Source organism: Pleurodeles waltl, chromosome 12 (genome assembly GCF_031143425.1).
Source record: "Pleurodeles waltl isolate 20211129_DDA chromosome 12, aPleWal1.hap1.20221129, whole genome shotgun sequence".
Classification (NCBI taxonomy): Eukaryota; Metazoa; Chordata; class Amphibia; order Caudata; family Salamandridae; genus Pleurodeles; species Pleurodeles waltl.
Genome location: NC_090451.1, coordinates 304,084,612 through 304,106,807, shown reverse-complemented (window position 1 = coordinate 304,106,807; position 22,196 = coordinate 304,084,612). Strand labels below are relative to the sequence as shown.

The following is a 22,196-nucleotide window of genomic DNA, read 5'->3' as shown; positions in this document are numbered from 1 at the left end:
ATTAATAGCACATTGTTTTCCCCAGTCTGAGCTGCACAACTCTGAATTTTGTGGGTTTTTTTTTCCTGCCCAAATTTCCTGGAAAATTCTACCTAGCGATATTATTGCTGGGGATAAAACTGTCAAAGTTTTTGTTATGCTGCATGCGCAAACTCCTATTAAGTACTGCATTAACTTAACAATATTATCTTACAAGTCACATCTGATGTTGTGTTTCCTTCAAGAGCTTGGATTCGCTGTAAACTGAGATGTGATTGTTCACACTTGCATTCTTAGGTGTATAGGAGAGCTTCTTGGCAATAAATACCTCTTGTTCTTTATGGTTAGAGGGTGCAGGGGGTTTTCTAACAGGCCATCATCTGGTCACACTGAATACTTTTTTCTCTGTTATTTATATGAGATGGACTGCTGACATTTTATTGTATTAATCAAGAAGATTACAATAAAAAATATTAAAATATCACAATTAGTGCAAATACCAAGTAATCATTAAAAAGGTTCAAGACACATCTAAGTAGAATCAATGTTTAAGAGCAGTTTGTTTAGCTCGAAAAATTAATACTTTATAGGCCTGGTCTAAGAATTTCTTAGGCCTTATTGTTTCACTATTATCTCTAACACTAAAACAGTATTTAACAGCCTTCACAGTAGATCTTATTTTTGCCTTATTAAAAATTGGTTGTAGATACATTTTTCTTAAATATAATTATTTGGGGCAGATACATTCAATATGCAAAAGAGTTACCATTGTGAGTCTACAGAGTCGACAAGCAGATTTTCCTTTAAGTGCTGGATTCCATTTCCCCCCCAAATTCATAAATCGGGATATAGAACAGACTAAATCTTATACATTTCATTTAACATAGCCTAACAGGCTTAACCCTATATATTATTGATTCTGTAAAGCAAAAGTGTCAAAGACTAAATTCGTATGATTGCAATGTTTTGATTTTGCCAGGTCGGTGTCACTGTGTCTGCAATTTAAAATCCCACGAAGTAGACTTTTCCGAGCCGGTCGATGTAACTTTGCTAGTGACTTTAGATGGTGTAATTCATATGTTTCTAGAGCCGTGTATAGGAGAACTTCTTGGCAGTAGCCGCCTCTTGTTCATTATGGTTGGAGGGTGCAAAGTTTTTTCTAGCAAGCCGTCATCACCTGGCCACACAGCATATTTTTTCCCCTCTGTTATTTATATGATAACTCAGTGTTGGTTTATGAGGTAATAACTGCTTCTTGGGGAAAATAAACTTCAAGGGCAAGGGTCAACGTGTTCATTAGTTTAGGATGTTTTAATTAGCCGGCTAATCACAAACAGCTTTCCCCTCAAGGCAGATTGGTCCATATAGGAGCTTGGCATTTTTCTTGTATAAATCCTTTATGGTCGTCCATGTTCCTGTGTTGTCCCCTTTATGTTAAAAATGTGTGTAGCTTTGTTTACTCGTTTTTTAATACGATCATTTGCATCGAGCCGTCTCATTCTAGCACTTTATTTGTTTCACTTGTACTAGCACGTCTAAAGTTAATCAGCATTTCAAAGTAACTGCAAGTCCAAGTCTGTAGCACTTTATAACATTCTATGAGTAAATACATGTTTTTAAATAAAAGCCTAAGACTGGAAACATAGTACCACAAAAAGCATAGTTCAGCAAGTGGCGGACATACACTTATGCTTGATTTATCTAGTTTTGTGCTTTTTTGTGTGAAATCAAACCCCCTCCACTTGGCTTACATATTAGAATATGCCCATATTTTATATTTCGATGACTACTCCTACGCCCTAATGATGATTTACAGTGCAGGAGATCCACAGGAGTTAGTGTATCGTAAACAAACGAGGGCAGTAGCACGGTCCTGTGGATGCCGGTTGGACCATTCGCCTCACCATAGCGAGTGCTGGGACACACTTGAGCTCATTTATTATTTCTGGAGGTATTTCAGCTTGATTTCAAAGGAGTAAATCAGGCCACCACTGGCCTTATCTGCTTCCCTACCCAGTTCGTCAAGTAATGCAACAGTAGTCGATGGTAGACGGCTTCACTGTTGTCTGAGACACTGATGGTAGGACACAGCTTCATTTGTACAGACGGGAGCAGGTGGTGGAGACCACCCCTCATTTGTAGGGACCAGAACTAATTTTACATCATTTGACTTAAATATGTATTTCTAGAGCTTTTTAAATTAAATTACATAAATATATACATTAGTGTTTTACTACGAGCAAGAAAGTGACAGGGAGACAAAGGAAGAAGAAAATGGCAAGAAAGTGATGGCAAGGGAAGGAATCTGGAATGAAATAGGACCTGCACTGTGAGAGATATTGAGTCGGGAAGTGTAAGTTGGTGGAAGAAAGAGGCATGAGGTAAACCAATTCTTTGCAGCCTTCGATGTTCACAATCTGTGTTTTTGGTAGCACCAGCAGAGGGCTCCTAAGAAAAGTTCAGAATATTTCACAAATGAGGAGTAGGTCTGTTGCTGCTGCTCCAGCACGCCTGCTGTACCCTCCCCTCTCCTGCTGAGAATGTTTGCCTTTTTGCTTGTCACATTCAGTACCATATTCATTACAACAATCTGCTGTTTATGAAATTATTCTAAGCATCCACTACCAGTGCTTCACTGCCAGGGTACATCTATATATCCTCTTGATGACCTTTCTCTGCTAATTTATTGTTGTGAGTTGATTATCTATCAACAAGGTAAATACATATCCTGTTAGACTCTGCACGTTTCATAGAAAATCGATTACACTTGTTAATTGTACATTTTTCAATTTCTCAGCACCTGTGTTTTTCTAATGTTGTGTTTGTAGAGTCACGCTAGCCTTGAATGTGTGTGTGCGTGTTGTTCTTTTAAGAGACTGCGAGGAATCTAAAAATCCCTGGTTAGCAGTTTATCCTCCTTTGCAGGTTAGAAATTGATTTTTTTTAAAGTCGGTGTGATTGAATTTGGTATTAATCTGTTTTTTAAAGTTAAGACTAAATCTGATTATCTTTTGCAATCTGCCCCCAGATGATCTCAATGCAACCCATCAGCACTGCGTCCTGTCCGGTTTGCGGCCCCGCTTCAGCTCAACTCACCGAGTGGCGGAGGTAAGCACAATCGGGGATTTGCTGCTCCTTCAATTGGATTTTCGAGGGCGGTTAAATATTACATTTGCTCAAACAAGATTGCGATGGGAAATGCGACTGATGGGCTCGCCGGACGGCATCTTCCTGTGCCTGCGCGTGCACTTTGCAGTTATGAGCCTTGTCCACATCGACTGAAACCTGATGACAAATTTTAAGAAATCCAGAGTTCTCAACTTCCTGTTGCACTTTTGTCAGAGGAGGCAGAACTAAAAATAAATAATGTTGTTGAGAATAAAAAACGATATGAGGAGAGGGATGAAATAAAGGGGATACATTTTATTGGTCCGAAGTATTAGTTTTAAGCTTCCTCCTTCAGCCCCATAGCAGGCTGCGTATTGCTTGTAAAAGTGTTTGGCAAAATGTCAATGAAGCCTCCAAAAAGTATCGCATTTATATTGGTTCGTTTTTATTTTTATTTTAAGCTCGTATCCTTTAACTTTCTGTGTGGCTTGCCTAAATCCTCTAAAGTCTATGGCGACTCAATTAGTAGTACACTCACTTACAAGGCTTGTAATATTCAGAATGACATATGCCGAAGATATGTTAAGAGCTTCTTGAGGGAACTTTATCAGGAGTCACAGGGCAAATATGAATTGTTGTGCTCAATTTGTAACAAGGGGAGCCTTTTACCCCTGGTGACCTCGGAGTTAACCCCTGTTGAACCCAAAACTGAACACCAAGTACACCAGTTTAGGACTTCATCTTTAGGATAGCGAGACAGTGGCCCAGGGCTTACTCACTGAGGTGGTGCAAGGTGGGTACTCAGAGCTCATTTAGCCCCTAAACAGTGCCCCTGAATTATTGTCTCGCCAATGCTAACACTTGAAAAGAAAAAATAATTTACCAACTCTACACAGCTAAATCCTACTCATGAAATGAAGACAGCAAAAAGAGTGCACACACATTTTACTGGAGAAATGTGAAGGGGAAGTAAGTCATCTGCCCAAACTGCATGCTTATCCAAGGTTCCTACAGAGACTGAAGCAGCATTTCTTAACCTTTTGGTTTCTGTGGACCCCCACTGAATCACAACTGGAAGCAGGGGACCGCACCTAAGCAATTGATGATTAGAACCTCTATACAATACATTAAAATACAAAAGCAAGTATACCTTGAAACAAAACACACATATGGAATATTTTATTTTGTTCACAAACAAAAAAGGAATGCAAAAATCTACATTTAATTTTTAGTTGGAAAGTTTGAGCTTTTCGGAATTTAGATTTATTTCCAAAATATGAAGCAAGATGCTAGGCTGTAGCTTATCACTTTGTGTTTTTTGTTTCTAATGCATCCTCTTTTTGTCAGTGCATACCATTGCTACTTCTGTTAACCCAACAATCATCAAAACTAGATTCCTTTTGCTGTACTTGCGCTGCTGTAATTTTTAGCTTCCAATTTTAAATTCCTTCCCATTTACGGAGCATTTTAAAATGTTACATTTTTTTTTTTTTTTTTGTGTATATGCACTTTATTAATCTGCTAATATTTAGTTTGACAAACAGTTTCGGCCCTGCAAGGATCCATGGACCACATGCTAAGAACCACTTGAATAAAGTATAAATATTTTGCCTTAGCAGAGAATAATGCAGCTTTAGATGGCTTTCTAGAAATCTATGATATGTAGACACGTGTCGCTATTTTTTTAATTAAAGTTGGGATAATGGATCATAGTATTCACTATCCATTTTATAGTATGTTACAATTGGGATGATGTTGGGAAATATTGCAGGCATTAAAGCAGACAAAACACTTTACGTGGGTACCAGGTAGGAGAACTGTTGAATAGTACTGCTCTTGTGACTTCTCATGATTGGTGAAAGTCAATAAACATGCTTGCATCACCTTAAGGAAAACCCGGACACTGCATCAACCCTCGCCCTGGAGCAAACTCCTAGCATTGCCCCTGCTCCAACAGAGTTGAGTGATGTAGTCACCTCACACTGAAATTCTATGAACTGTGTCCATCCTTACTTTAATTGAAGTGCAACTATAAATCCTAATCTGGATTCAGAATATGTGAGTTAAAAAGAAGTGGTATCCTTGGCTATCATTCCAATAATTCTATTCCTACTGTACAAACACCACAAAAATAAACTAAAAAAAAAATACAAACGTTTCATTTCTTTTTTAATTAAACATGTTTCACTGCAGATTCCTCAGGACGAATTAAATTTATAGGACTCTCCATACGCATGAAGGCTTGTATGGTTTCATAAAGGTCCATTTGTGTGACCTAAAAAATATAATGTGTACATTCACACATGTATTATCTGGTTAGATCAAAATTAGGTACTTAAATATTTCACAATGGTGTCATAAAGTGAGCTATGAAAACATGAATCGTATGTGTAAAGTGTAGATCTTAAGTCAGTCAACTATCATTACTTCAAGCAGGAGATTATGGCTCCTTTTACGCAAACTGCCCATTGATATCCATTCTCAGACAGCAGACTGCATATGATTTTTATAAAGACTGTATAGTACATAAATAGTATCAATGTTTCTCCCAGAAAGCATGGGAAATGTATAAAAGAATCATTTTTGATTAAATAGCATACTTGCTTGGAGATCATGGAGGTTCCAAACAGACTTTATCTACCAGTCCTCTCAATGTACCTGACAGACACCATGAGTGCTGGAAGAAATCAACAATGGTGGCCTAACGTTTAGGCATTTAAGAAGACCTGTTCACAGATGAACCTTTATAAGAGTGACTGGAATGTGCTTACCCTTTTGCTGTAGTGGTAATCAAGTGACAACGTTAATGGCTGTAGTTTCTTAGTAACCTGGGCCAACACCATCCACAGGGATGTGTTCACGTTTCCATTCTGATGATAACCAAATACTCGCACTACAGGATGAAGTTTTTATGTATATCAAGAGAGCGCAATCTCTGAGAAGAATTGTGAAGACATTCAAGAATATCAAATAACAATTCACGAAAATGAGTGGAAATGACCACAGTGGAAAAACTAGATCCATATTCATACCTGTACCTCAAAATGTATACCCTACAATCCCAATCCAGTTTTGGGAGTATCTGATCTTGCTAATGTAGCGAGGAGATGTGACTTTGCTAATTCCTTTGTCACCATCCCATTGAGGCCTCAATCTTCAGTTAAGATATGCATACGTAGAGTTGCCACTCACAAGTCCTTTACCTGCAGACTTTTCTACTTTGACAGAGTAGGAACACTGATGTTTACTGTTACAAAAAGAAATGAAGCGAAATTGCACATGCTTGCAGTGTAATAGGATGATAGTGCTGAGTTCGTATTGGGCTAGGGTGTTGAGTTCGTATTGGGCAGGGATAGGTCACGTGTATGGAGAGTTAGGGGAAAGGTTTATGACAATTTGCCACTTTTTTTTTTTCCAGCACATTGGACCAGTGAGGTTGTCCCAAACTGGTACCATTTAGCCACAACCCCTAAATACTGACGTGGAAGGGAGCTGATATGTGGGCTTGAACCCAAGGAAATGTTTGAAAATTTAGTGAATATAAAGTATGTTGGACGATAAAGCCTATAGAAAACTTGACAGCATTAACAAACACTTTACAGTGCAGGGGTTGTCGCCCAAAACATTTTTGGGAAATGAAATGGTAAAGGGTACATTTAAGGCCGAGTAGGCCATTAAAATGGGTCCAAACTAGATAAGATACAAAGACTGCTATAATAGGTGAGTGACTGAGACGTCTCCGCTAAGGATGTTATGGGATTGTGCTTGGTAAATTGTGCACTTTTAAGCATTAGCACTACAACATTGGCAAAACATGAGCAGTAGGTTTGAAAGCCACTTTCATGTGACATATGAGGTTTTTGCAATTAGTATTTGTGGTGACTGTAGTGACAAATGATGTATTGTCAATCTCATACATTCATTGGGCCATTACGATTATTTGAGATTTGGCACAGTTTCATAATGGTATAGTGAAGAGCAACACATGCCCTGAAACTCCAAGGACCATGAGAGGAAATCATGGTTCCTATTGAATCTAAGATGACTACAAAAATAGGTTTGAATATAGGGTCGTCATTTGAGTAAAAACATGTGTGGTCTTTGCGATGAATGGCATGTTATATCCCTTCCTCCAGAATTGTGATTTGAACGAGGTCACATCACTGAGTAAAGATGTCAGAGGTCCCACTATCCAGGACAATGGGCTATCACTGCCCTTCGTATTTCTGTAACATTAAGCAGCACTTGACATCAGTGATCAAAAACCTCAGCTTGATCACCTGGCAGCAATGCTGAAGGGGGTACTGTCCTTATCTAGACCTCTTCTGTCCTGGCTAACCATGCTCATCCCACCAAACAAGGGTGACAAATTCTCAACAATGGTGAGGATCCCCCAAAGGTTTTGTCTTTACCGTACACTAAGTATCACTAGTGCACACAACTGGTTGTTCCTGACATCAGTCACCATCGGTAGGTGGATTACACACATTTTCCTAAAGCTGGAGGAGGAATATGGTGAGTGTTGTTAGGTAGCTAAGTGCCTAAACTAAGCCTGGTATTGGAGGAAGCAAAACTGGATTTATTTTAGAAAGCAAACACCAGATTAGGCTCTTTCATCCTTTAGATTTTACATCAATCCCCATTTTCTTTACCAGAATCTCCGGGTCCCTTCCAATGTCTGTTTAAAAAGTTCACAACTCGGGTGTAATATTTGGCAGCACTCTACCTTCGCATGTGAATAGCAACTAAGCACATCTTTCATTATCTGCCTTTGACCTTTATGTCTAACTTTTTCTCCTATTCATACACTAATTCTCCTCGTCTTTCTTGTTACAGTTTTGTAACATTAGGACTGTTGCAGTAGTATTTTTCAACACAGCCCAGGGAACCACTTAGTAAGCTCCAAATGGTCAACAACTATATCATTAGGCTTATCTGTGGACTTGGCTTAATTATTGCATCAAACATGGCCCATTGGCCTCTGGCCAGAGACAGGGTCGCCGTTTTTCATTTGCAGTGTCCGCCAGCCCTTAAATGGCTGTTCTTTGATTATTTAGCGGATGTCTTCCAGTTGTACAGTGTGTGAAGACATTTGAGATTAGCTGCTGTGAACATAATTGCCTTCCACCCACCAAAGCTAAGAAAAGAATTGGCAGCAGATCTCCGTTTCTACGGTTCCAACCTTGAACTACATTTCCCACCATCCACCGACGCTTATAAAAAAGGCAAATTGCTGTGTGTGGTTTAGATGAGGCCTGTAAACTTACCTCTTCTATTCAGCATATGGTCCTCATTTTTCAGGCTGCACTCTAAAATCTTGGTGCTTGACAATCATTTTTATCTGCGACCCAACCGTTCCTCTGAAGCTGATGCATATTAGACTTGTGCTTTTCTTGAATTATCAAACGCAGTACTTAAAGCTTGACCAAAAAGAGACGCTTATGAACACCGTGTCCACGTTTCTAATATCTTTTATGGCATGACCGCCTCTGATTGGGCCACATTCCCTACTTATGCCTTTTATCAATGGTGCCCTAAGTAATATCTCTTACTCTGCTGAGAGGTGCGTCTTTGCCTAACTGCGTCTTGAATTCGTGGAAACCTCTAAAACTTTCAGAAGTATGACAAAAGAATCAACTTAAAATTGTAGAGTGATAGAATTTCACACTTTTAACCTGAGAACTGTGTGAACTATGTGTTACCAAATAATGTCAGTGTTAAGACAAGTAACATAAAGTTGGTAAAACCTCTGCTGTAATGAACAACGAACGTTCTCATGACCATTCACACCTTACAATAAATCCTTTATCGAGGCTTTTTATCCCAGAGCTAAAACTGAATAAAAAGGAAATATGCTAACATTTCAGCCTAGGAACACATTTTTAGGGTCAAATATATAGAGTAAATCGTTCCAGTAATATACCCAAGATGGTGTCTGTATAAATGTGATATGGCTATAAAGACACTTTGCCTAAAGGTGCTGAAAAGTCACAGTCGGTCGTGGCCCTCTCTATGTGCTCCTGAGAATAACGAAGCTTGAGGTAAAGGCTTTTAGCAGCCAGTGTCAGCTATGGGAAGTAAAAAAAACACATGATCTTATTTGAGACATGCGTTGCCTGTTCCAAGCTTCCTACCTTAGAGGTGGAAGAGGTACTTATGAAATTCACAAGAGTTTGTTTATGTTGAGGTGAAGTTCTTCATGGCCTGCTCCTGTGTAGAGCCTACACTGGTAATTGAGATGTGCTCCACCTGGGACTATTGAAATGAAACAATTATATTCCTAATTTTAGTTTCTTATCCACAGCACATGTGGAAATATTCCATGTTTTACATCCAACTTGCAGATTATGTATTTGATGCTTTGCATGTCTTGTGTAATGTCCATTATCTGCAGCAGAACTGTTTGTGTGTACTCAATCATCTTTTGCACTTGCATATGGAGAAAAACAATGTAAACGTCAGGCACATGACTGGCATACCTTAACTTAGGTATTGTACGATTAGCATGGGGGGGGTGTTGCACACGTAGGTGTCAGCAGGATCCATAGAGGGGAAACACAGCAGTTTTACCTTCATTAGTGATCCTGAACATGCCACCGAAGAGATAGGGAAGCAGCCTAGCTCCTGGTCTGTGTGACCCCCTCAGCACTCCACAAACGACCAGGAAGCTGGAAGACACCAACCACAACTTGCTAAGACACTATGCCAAGCTCCGTAGGTCGCTGGTGCCTCGTGTTTTCTCATCCAATATACTCAAGGAGCTCTGACTGCCTCCACCCCTCCCCATAGGAACAGCTCCATCAGCATGTCTGTCTAAACTGGCAGAGTTGCTTCACAGCTCCTCAGCATGGCTGCCGTTAGTTTGGTGACTTCCCAAGGAAGCCTGCTGTAGTCAAACTGCAAAGACTTACTTCTTGGCTCCGTCACCAGGCCTTCAGTTTTCATGTCATTTAAGGTGACTTGAGTGGCAGTTCAGTGAGTTGTGAGATTGTTGGAGAGTGAAGCAGGGCAGCCAAGTCTGAGACTGTTTCGTGACAGTCCAACCAGGTAGGGACCCTGTCGGAATGGGGTTGACAGGTCAGTCAGGTGTGGGATAAGGGGATGGCTGTTGTGCTGTTCTGGATACTTTGGTGGTGGTGGGAAAGGCTGGAGGCTGAATGGGATGTGCTGGTGTAGCCAGGCATAATGCATTAGGCTTGTCCTAGGCTTCAGAACGCCACCACAAAGGTATGTTTAGCTAAAGACATTTGCAGTTCATTTTACCAAGCGGCGTTAAAAGTGCAGCATTGTGTGCTAGACTAGCTTGCATCTTTCTGGGATGAGACCTTTAATTATTCATCGTAAATACAATTAACTACCTCCAAATGCTTTTGTTCTTGGAGGGATCTTTGTAATATCTACTCAGACAATCTTTCTAGTGTCTCAGCTAGAACAAATGTGACCACTGTAAGTAATGCATATTTCAGATCTTGGTAGCCTTTCATGTGATCTACTTCCTTGATGCCCCTGCTATGCCCCTGTTTTAATCAAAGACCCATAAACTGTTTAAAATGTAATCCAAGCCTAACTCCAGTTGTAATTTGGTCTTGTTTGGCATGCCTCCGAAAGCCGAATAGAAGGTTTGTGTGAAGTGCATAGCTCTGTTCTTTGTTGTCCTTAGTTTGAAAAATGAACTCTCTGCCCTCGCTCTCGAACTGAATTGTTGTTCTCTCATTAAATATTCTCCAATACCGCCATCATTTGTAAACCTTCTGCTTGGCCTGTTTGTACTTTATTTTCCTAAACCACAGTGACCCGCATTACATAGGGTAGAAATCATTCTACAAAGGATTGAGATGCCGGGGGGCCTTTGGCTCAAGGTTATTTTAAGGGTCGTAGCTAGGGCTATAAATATTTAAGGGCTACATATCTGATACGGCTACATCCTGTACATACATGTCTATTTCATTGCCAAGAGAACGCAAAGCCAAGTATATTTCTGAAATCGTAAGTGCAGATTTTTCTCGTGTATTTTTTCATTCAAACAAAGATGTATTGTTTGTGGTGTACTAGGCTGTATCCGAGTCCAGTTTTCATCGGAGAATTGCATTAATTTTGTACTTTTTTTAGAAAATGAGTTTTCTGATTCAGCAATCATAGTAGCACTGCCAAAATCTAATGTAGTTTAAATGTTTTAAAGTACTTATTTGAAATATTACTACCAGTGTGTTTAATGGCTCCTGTGTGCACCGAAAGAAGTTGTGAATGGAGCAGCCGCCCTGGTCTTGAACCTACTATATGGTCATGTTTGAGAAAGGACCATTTGGTAGAGGATAGGACTAGCACTGAGAACCACGAGGTAACTCTCAGGTCTCTGTATTCCCTTAATCCATTCTTATTAGCTGATAACTGTCCAAGTCTTCCAAATGCATTGAAAATTACAGTTTTATAACTAGATTTTATTATTATAACCACCACACAATCAAATTAATTTTACAGCGAGCACATACTACACTTGCAAATGTCAGTACCTGAGGAAAGGTTGCCAGAATCTGTCCAGGGTAGGGTATTGAAACAAAGCTCATGGCATGTTAAAGCATAAGCCTGTAAAATCTTGGCACCAGGTGTTAAATATTTGCAGTGAGGCAAATGATTTTCTGTGTGTATGGATCAAGTTTCTAGGAAGAGCTCCCTTTGCACCGCAGGCATGATCCTTCATTGGTTCAGTTCAGGAAAGATCTTAAACCCACATCTTGACAACCTTCTTATCAATTAATGTATCCTTCCCTTCTCCATCTCACCGCATGTGCTGATCTCTTCCGTATTTGTACACACCCATTGTCTTCTATTCCCATTGTAAATATATGCCCTCTTTACGAGTCTGGCGGTCTACTGACGAGCCGGTGTTGAAGACCACCAGAATACGATTATTGTGGTTTGGCCATTCCTACCGCCGGGGCTGTTGGACCACAGGACCGGAGATAAGCATCCCAACCCTGCGGTCCACCAAAGAAAGCTGGCAGTATCACAATTCCCCTTCCTGCCAGGGATTTTGTGGTGGTAGCACTGCCATGAAATCCCTGGCGGGAAGGCTACAGGTGACAGGAATTTGCATTTCTGTCACCGGTAGATGACTCCCCGACCCCCTGCAATCTCAACATCCCCCACCACTCCCTTCCATACCAGAACCCCCCTCCTCCACCTCCTTCCATTCCAATACCCTATCTCTCCACCCCCTTCCATTCCAGACCCCCTTTTCCCGCATACACAAACACCCACATGCACCCCACATACTCATGCACAAACACTGACATACTCACATCCATACACGCATTCACACAGACATTCCAACACACCCTCACTTGAACAATCATACAACCATTCATACACCCATACACACACGCATTCAAACACGCTTACAAACACCCATACACACATGCACACACAACACCGCACATCAGATGATCGACTTACCTTGTCCACCGAGGAGATCGCCTAGAAGGGAACAGGCGTTTCCACCGCTGGCAGGGCCCGCCATCAGGACACCGCCAGGGCGTATTACTGCTTGTAATACGGCTGGTGGAGTCCTTTTGGCAGGTCTTCTGGTGCCCATGGCGTCGGCGGTCTGTGCCAAAGACTGCCAAAGTTGTAATGAGGGCCATAGTTGTAGGTCTCGGTACCCTCATGTGATGTTCGATTACTCTGTTGAATGTACAGTTTTTAATCATCCTGGTGTTCAACCCATCTCTGTTAATGATGTATTTTCCTTTATCCCGGTATCAGTAGTCTATTTCCTATCACCTGCTTGCCTCTACAAATCTGTTCAGCCCCTACTTTCCGTTGTCTCTTTCTCTTTCTATTTTTGTTTTTCATTTTGTAGGCTTCTCTGTCTTTGCTTGTATGTCTGTTTACCGGTCTGTGTAAGTAATTATGATTAATTATGAAAAAACGAGTATGTGCAGTAAAAAGGGCATGCTGTCGTTTCTTAACTTTATTATTTGTGAGAACCCTACTAAACAAACATACCTGCACTATTTCTTAGTATCTATACACAGGTGTGGCTTCCCAATTCTGTGCCTAAGATATGGTTTATACTCCCTTTTAAGTACCATTTTGATAACTGTATATGTTTTTAGTTGATTCTACTGGGAGCTCAGGGGTCACCTTTGTAAGTTTCGGATTTTGCTCTTTTCAAAGTACTGAAATATATTAGTAATTCTTTGCTAATAATAAGGCGCATGGTAGACCAGTGCTACAGAGGATAATTGGGCTCTATGTTATTACTCGGAGGCCCACCTCCTCGTCATACCTGTATATTGCCTTAGCTCTAGTTAAGTATGAAATCTAATTAACCACTTTACGGCCCTCAATAATTTGAGCGTACATGTACATTGGCCTACCATTACACCTTACATACTTCCTTACCCTGACCATTACTCTAACCCTAAACCTAACCCTAACGTTAGTCCAAAACGTAACCCTAAGCCTTACTACTACCATAAATCATTAGTTTCTCTGGGGCTTAACCAGAAGAATAACCCTAACCCACTGCTACCTCAAATCCTAAACCCATCCCTGTATTCACCCTAAACCTTTATTCGTATCTTTGTACTCAACTTGCTCAATGTTTTGATAATCTAGGAATTGGTATTTTCAATGTAGTAAATTAGACTTAGTGGGTTGGGGGTAGTGGGGTGCACCAATGCAGATATGTACCCCACGCACAATGAAATGCATGGATGTGCATGGATACAGAGCAGAAGTGACCTGGAGCTGTAAGGGTGTGGCTTGCAGCATTCCATGTTAGCTTTATGTGTTACATCTCTCCCTTCACGTTCAGGTGGCTGCCTCTCTCTTGTTCAGCCTATCAACCTCTATCACTCCCGTGGGACCTGTGAAAGCAGTCCTCCCACACTGTGGTTCCAGCCTTTATAAAAGTTCACTGTAGTTGCCATTCAGTGCTTGTGCGAATATACCCTGCTTGCTGATTAAACATTCCAGTGCTCAGCACCATTGTATTTTTTGGAGCATTGGGTTTAAGATGGGGGAAGGACATGTGCATCGTGCCTCTTCCTTATATCAAAGAAATCCAAAACTAGTTCTGAGTCAAACTCTGATACAGAGCTGTCATTGGGTGTGGCACATTTAGTCACAAACATGCTGTCACAGCAGATTGTCACTACACAATCTGCAATGCAGCTTGTTTGTGGCTAAAGTCCACCGAGTCACGTAGTTTCCGATTTTATCAGTCATATTTCTTCTGAATGAATCTGGAAGAACTTTAAAATGGTAAGTGCTCTGGAGCACTGGATTTGACAGTAAAATGAGCCATACCTGTGTTTTTTTAGGCTAAATCTATTTGAAGGAAAACACTGTAACATTTGGGCCGGTAGATACACATGCTCTAATTACTCCTGCCCTTTAGGGTTGGGCTTGAATGTCTGAAAGTTCTTTTTATTTAAAGAAAGTCTTTTGAGTCATGGGATGGACTGTGACTCCACCCTTACTTGGCAATGCTGTCATGGTCACCAGCCCCATGTTACATTGCTTTTTCTGCCATCAGGTTCAACGGGCTCCGAGATTTGATGTGTCCATCACATTCCCTCTACCCTCTGGCACACATGATGAAATTCTACACTGATATTTGGATATGCTTTAGTCATCTGTGCTTTCAGTGACATCCTTCTGAGACTGACCTTAATCAATCAACTCCCAGCTGCTAGAGCCTTGAGCCCTCTCCTTGGGCCAGGCAACCCTTGTCTTCGATGACTCCTTTGTAGATAATGTACACAGATTGAACAAACACTTTTCCAGAACTGTCCCCAGTGCCACGCCAAATGTCGGTTGTCCGACCAATATGCGGCTTGTTACTCTCTCACGACTCTGAAACGACATGTGAGGACTGCCTCTCCTTCCAGGCGAAAAAGACTCTCTGATACCACCAGGAAAAGCATTGGAAACATCAAAAGATGCAGCGGCAATCTTCCAACAGTGTTCCCAACATCTTTGAAAAGCAAGAGCTGCTCAACGTCGAGTAGGGTGAAGAATCTGGCCCTCAGTCATTCCACCCCACCAGCCATTATATAGCCCAGAGGCAGATTACTCCTCCAACACCGACCAGAAAGAAGAGGCGGTCCTTTTGCCCTTGACACTCGCCAGTTTGAGTACAATTATCTCCGACAGGGCTGTAGGTATTGTCCATCTGACACTAAAACTAAACCTTCAAGGAGGGCTGATTTAGAAGCAGAGCACCACCCTGTGGTGGTGAGGCATTGAGCCCCATGTCTAAGACATTCTAACCTTTAGAGCCTCCACTGCCTTGAGCTTCGATCAGCACTAAACAAAGGCTTCAGAGCAGACAAAGCTTGCATCCTTGGACACCGCCCCTCCACAATGGCGGAGCCTGAAGATTGACAAGGCTCCAGGCCCCTTGAAGCAGAGGGCCCCTTTGACACCAAGGCCTCTGTAGACTGTGAAGCTGCCATTGGTGCACAAGTTTGTTGATGTCCAGCTCCGATGACTAAGAGCACCCAACCTACAAAGACTTCAAGAGGAACTGGATGCAAGCCAGAAAAAACTATTTATCCATTGACAGGGAAACTTTTGAAAAGATTATCTCTGCCAAAACCCTTAGAGACTCTGTCTCAGGATAGGAAGCTCATTTTCGAGGAGGAGCTTGCTTTAGAGGCCCCTCCAGCTTCCGAGCTAAAAAAAACTTAGGAACACAGGCACCAGCCGTCTATCCTACACTCCAACTCCTCTCCTTACTGCATCTCCCTTTTTATCACATCTCCCTCTTTTTTACTACAACCTCCTTGAACACCACTCCCCTTTTCTTCATACGCGCCAGAGGGATCCTCACATTCCTTGTATGGGCTTATCAGCCCATTCGGACCTGCTGACCCTTATGATGCTCAATTTCACTCCGACCCACAAATGATAACCTGTGGGACAACTATGTATAGAACCCCCGTAGGCTCAGATTTGGATCATTACCTTGTGAGGGCATCTTCCTTGGATGACACCATGGCTTACTACTAGGTGATTCAACAGCCAGCCAGTTTTCATAAGGTGGATATGCATGTCTGCCACACAGGAGATTTCCTACTGGAGAAGCTAGCCATATTAGAAAGAATAGTCCAATTCTTGCCTGTGTCAGTGGGAATATTGAAATCTGCTCCTGACACAGTGAAAGAGCCAGTAAAGGGCAAGGTTGTAAACTCTGAGATAGCACAAAATAAAAACCTTCTCCCACAACCAAGTCTACATCAAGGAATATACACCACCAGACTCCCTAGTCGTACACACAACACGCATGTGGGGTCTCTTCTCCGGCCACAGGTGATGCACCCCTTCCCAACAAGGAGACCAAGAAGCTTGATTCTGCTGGGAAGGGGCCATCATGCACTGGAGGATAGCCAACTCAGTGGATCTCCTCTACTGCATTTGCAGGAGCCAGTCGGAGAAGAGATGAGAACTAATCTAGCATCTCCCCGAGGATTTCAGGAAGAAGGTGGGGAGGAAATAATTTCAGGGGGCAAGACTATCTCCAATGCCACTCTCTGCTGCTCCAGTTATGCCGTGGACATGTCTTCCAAGTTAGTTAATATTAGCATCCTTATTAGACGTCATGCCTGACTCGTATTTCAGGCTTCAAACTAGAGGTCCAACATTATCTTCTAAAGCTGCACTTCAGTGGGGAACATCTATTTAGACTGCATATCGATGAGATACTGTAATAAGTGAAGAAGGACTCTGACTTTGGCAAATCTATGGGTGTCCTTCAGACCCTATCCAAGAAGTTCCTTTCAGAGACAATAGGCTAGAGGAGGCTCTGAGGTCGCTTCCTCCGATCCTGCCCTCTCATACCATTAGCAGCAGTAATCTATCCTCCAGTAGGCTGACTCCACCTGCTTCTCCCCTGATCACACAGCACCTGTCATTGGGAGACTGCATCAGTTCCTTCATCACTGTGAGAACATGACATCAGAGCAGTGGATGTTATATGTGGTCTGCCATGGCTGCAGCCTCGAATTTCTCACACCCATTCCCAGCACCCCACACTACACCCAGCGACTGAGTTGGGAACATCTTGGCCTCCTGCAAGAAGTACAAGCTCTCTTTAAAAAATACCTATATAACTTGTGCCCCCGCAACTCCCCACACCATCAAGGCAATGGAGTTAACTCTTAACTACCTCGTCCCCAGAAGGATGGCTCCCTCAGGCCCATCTTGGTCCCCAGGCCTCTCAACTGAGGCATCTTTTAAAAACTTTACATCATGGTAACTCTCTAGGAGGTCATCTCTGTGCTCCAACAAGACTGCCACATGCAGCATTATACCTCAAGGATGCCTACTTTCTTATCCCTAGTCATCACACCCACAGGTCCTGCCTCTACTTTGTAGTAAGTGGCCACCATTATCAATTCAAAGTACTTCCTTTGAGGTCACCACCACTCCAAGGGTCTAAAGAGTGCCTAGCAGTGGTAGTCACCCACTTAAGGAGATGGGGCATCCATATCTTCCCCTACTATTATTATTGGCTGATCAAGAGCACAAGCAGGCATCACTATCTAGCCCACACCAATAGCCACCATCTCCCTGCTCCACATCCTTTGGCCTCCCATCAGATACCACCTGCACCCTCTCCAAATCCAGCACTTCCTTGGGGCAGTACTGAACGAAGTCAAAGGTATTCCTGCAACTCTTGCATCTTTTTCTGCCCATTAGTTAACTCAACATCAGATATTTTATGCACCCGTAATGCTTGATGACCTCTTGTAGCATCGTAGCATGTCATGCCCAGCTCCATATTCATTTGCTACAGAATATCTTTTAGCTCAGTGATCACAAGCAAGTGGGTCAGTGGGAAGTCCTAGCGTTGGTAAAAGCAAAAGTGTGTTGCATTGCAATGCTTTCATTGACACCATTCGTCAAGCCACCACCACAGACACCCCTTGAAATGGCTTGGGAGAGCATCTCAACCAAATGGCCATACAGGGAATATGGGTCCCATAATACCAGGTATGCCACATAAACTACCTCGAACTCCATGCTGTAAATCTCACTCTCAAAACATTCCTTCCACATGATTCAAGGCAAAATAACCCTGATCAAAATGGACTATATGACTGTGATGTACTATGTTCAAAAATAGGGTGGCACTCATTTCCTCCCCTTTTGTCAACTAGAGTAGCAAATCTGGCATTGGGCACTCCATCACTGCATATACCTCCCATTGGAGTATCTTTCAGGTATTACTAAAGACTTGGCAAACCTGCTCTTCAGGATGCCTCAACAAGTCCATGTCTGGGAACCCCACTACTTCCAACATTGGGGCACACCACAAATCGACCTGTTAATCACTCCTAAAAACCAAAATGTCCAACTTCAATTGGAGGTGACAACAACCATAGTCCTGGGGCAATGCTCTGTGGATGAATTGTTCAGGGCCCAAGGTTGAATCAGACACCCTGATTCCAGCCAACCAAACCTTGGAGCTTTTAAACTCTTGCCCTCTCTAATTCCTTTCTTGGAAAGTAGTTTTCTTCATAGCCATGACATTCCTCCGATGCATGAATGAGTTACAGGCCCTCATACTGCAGGGACCTTTATTTTCAGGTAATCCGGGAGAGGGTCGTACTTGCCTCCCTAAAGTAGTTTCCCCCTTTGATCTCAACCAAACTATAGAGCTCCCAGCATCTTCATGAGCTGTTTGCAGCCATTGCTAAAACACATAAAGGCCACACCATTTCTAAGACTGGTGTTGCAAGATGGATAGTCCAATGTCTCCAAACTTGCTATCACAAAGCCAAAGGAGCACCCTCTGTTATGCCCAGGGTGCATACTACACACAGACACAAAAACGCTGCAACCATGGCCATTCTTGGCAATATCCCCCTTGCTGATAAATGTACAGCAGGTACTTTGTCAACTTCGCACACTTTTACCAAGCATTATTTTGTGGATATATTAGCCAGACAGTAAGCATTATTTGGCCAGGATGACTTAAAGACATTATTTCAGACATTTACTTCATCCACATGCTATCCACTACTTTCGGGGGTGGTTTTTACTGCTTTACAGTCTGTGCAGACTGTATGTAGCTACAGCAACACATGCTATGAATGGACAATGTTACTCTGTAAGCGTTTGTTTGTAGTGTGTAGTGCTGTAGATTCACTTGTGCCCACCCTCCTCACGGCAGCCTGTGGCTCTGTTTGTAGATTAAGGCCCTAATTTTTACCCTGGCGGTCTTTTGACTGCCTGGGTTAATGTGGTGGTATCACTGCCAACAGGCTGGCGGTGTATACCGGCACATTATCAGATTGGCGGGTTGGCTGTAGCCAACTCTCCACTTCTCCACTCACACCGCCATGGCGGTATGAGCCACGGGCTGGAAATATCTATCCCCAGCCCAGCATAGTACTGCCCATGGCATTATGAGCCGGCCTACCACCATGGTTTTCGGGGGGAGGGGGACTTGCACACACTACACAACTGACCCCACGCCCTACAGGCACACACGCACACATCACCCTCCCTCCCTCCACCCCCACTACAGTCACAGCGCCCCTCACACCGCACTCCCCTCCCCACATACACGCACACAGACACCCACACGCACCAGGCATACACCCATTCACTTAGACATACACACATTCATTCACGCATACTTCCAGACATACTCACACACATTCTAACACACAATCACACTGACATGCAGACACACACTTACTTCACCATTCTTACACACATTCACTCACACGCATACACCCACGCAAACAACACACACAGGTGCATTCACACACATACTCAGACATTCATGCACACTCTCAGACACACACATGCACATCACCCCCACCCTCCCACCCCCCTCTCCTGACGGAAGCCTGACTTACCTTGGTCGACCAAGGAGGAGGTCTTCCGGCAGGGAACGGGAAGGGGCGCTGCTACCGCCAGTAGCGCCCGCCAGCAGAACACCACCAGGCCGTGTTAATGGACATAATACGGCTGGTGGTGTTCAGCTGGCGTGGCGGGTGCTGGTGGTAGCAGCGCCAGCTTACCACCGTCCACCACCATGAGCACTGCTGAATTTCTACCCCTATTGTGGCAGAAGTCAGGCAGTGCTCATAATATGGCAGATGTATGGTAGCTGCGGTGGTGGCCGTCACCGCGGTGGTAGGCGGTAAGTACCGGCAATGTAATAATGAGGGCCTTAGTCTATATTAATTATTCCCTTTTCACAATGCACACTGCGTTCACTTGCCACTCCATAGTACTATCACCCACTGTTGGAAAACCGTCTAACATTGAGTTGGTTCCCATGTGTATTGCCAGCTAAGTGTGGAGCCACAGTGCATCCTGTAATCGAAAGACCTTATTTGAAGAAAAACAGCTTGCAAACATTCTAGCCAAACACTGGATGGCAGGAGTAGCCTCTGAAAGTACAGCACTACAAAATTTTCCTTTTGGAAACAATATTGTAAATGGTGCAGTTATTTCAAGTTAACACCACTTCAAATATCTGTTTTGGCAAATTGACGGGACAAAGAGAAGGAGTGGAGAGAAGGTTGTACCTGTATTTGAAAAAGGTGGCTGAAATATCATTCTTCAGTGGTTGTGAACACCCTTATTTTCAATTATCATTTGATTCATTTTGTCCTTTTCCTTGTGTTTGCAGTGTTCGACAGGTACTTTGGACTACATATTAGCGCGGTGCCAGGCTGTAGTCCAGAACTTGGATAAGAATATTGGTTCAGGCACAGTTTCCCTGAAGTCCCTGGAAGTGCCACTTATAACACAAATGGCTGAAACTCACAACGAGGTGAGCACACAGGCTTTCAGTATTAGTTTCAAGTTTAATATAGATTCATTATCTAAATTATACTACTGATCACAGGTAGAACAATAATGCCAAAGTAAATCATGTTTTGTGTGTTCTGATGTGACTGAGAAATGAAGAAAACATTTAAATAGCTAACAAATTAACGTTCATTACTACGTCGTCATAATTTATACAATGTTTCATCTGCTTAAGAAGAAAATTGACAACAGAAACTTTTGAACTGAGGGATATAATTGCCAAGAAAAAATATTCTTTTGTGGGTCTTCAAACATTTTACTATCCATTTTTACAGAGAATAGCTTAAAGATCACCATGCAATGTAAAGTACATATGTTGGTTTAGAGGCCGCCATCTTTACGAGGTAATCAGTAGAGAATAGCTAGTCAGCCAATTCATCGGGAAAGTTGAACCAGCGGTCCGGTTTGAGTCTAAGAGCCAAAGCTACAGCATGATCCAAGACACCATAAATTTAGCATGTAAATGATGCACAAACATCAAGCGTTTTAGCTGTCTGTTTGCAAAAGACTTCTTGTGGCCCATACCAAAAACTTAAATGGGCCTAGCGCCAAACAGTGAGATTCTTGCCAGTCATTTGCTTGATTCTTATTGCAGGGCATTGCTTCCAAATCTTGATCTTGTCCATTCTCTGAAGTATATCCTCTGTACCATCCTTTTGACTGACTGACATGTACCCATCTGCTTCTTTCATTCCAGGAAATGTTTCTTTTTGTTTAACCATTTGATGAGGAAACATGTGTTTTCTTTCTCTTCCTTCCACCTCGTCCCCCACCTTATGCTCTGCTGTTGGTCATGTGCCCTTTTCTTTTTCTGTCATATTGGAATTGTAAATAAAAAATTGAAAAAAGATGCCAGACTGTATCAGTCACTGCATGCGTACACACAAGGAATGACGCAACCATCAGCAGCATATGTGCCTATGTACATGCTGGCTTAATTGTGCTTTTTTCTTCTTTTCTTTATTTTGCAGATGATGCACAGCATCAGCAAAAAAAAAAAAAAACATTTATTTTTGCTGATACTGCACAACATTATCAAAAGGCACTGGCAAAGCCAAAAGGTAAAATAAAGGTGAGATCTACTTCATGCCTTAAGCTTCAGCGCTGACGATAGCCATAGATAGGTTCAAATATCTACGGGTGTTCATTTCCTCAAAAGCTACAGTCTCTTGGTCCCGTAACATTGCTCCACTCTTTCTGCGTGTTAAAGAAGAGGTAAGGGCTGCCCTTTCTCTACTAGGCCGCTCTGCAATCTTCAAAATGGG

At 42.4% G+C, this 22,196-nt stretch overlaps 1 protein-coding gene across 7 annotated transcripts in view; it reads left to right on the top strand.

Annotated features, from left to right (window-relative positions):
- Positions 1 to 22,196, top strand: part of FTO (FTO alpha-ketoglutarate dependent dioxygenase) — a 1,516,554-nt gene that overhangs the window by 480,280 nt on the left and 1,014,078 nt on the right. For all 7 annotated transcript variants that reach the window (XR_011199794.1, XM_069216312.1, XM_069216308.1 and 4 more), the window contains 2 exons: positions 3,008 to 3,087; positions 20,750 to 20,893. Coding sequence is in view for 6 of the 7 variants with exons in the window: in XM_069216312.1 (XP_069072413.1) it covers positions 3,008 to 3,087; positions 20,750 to 20,893 (224 nt within the window). In the remaining variant the exon portion in view is untranslated. The remainder of the gene's footprint in view (positions 1 to 3,007; positions 3,088 to 20,749; positions 20,894 to 22,196) is intronic.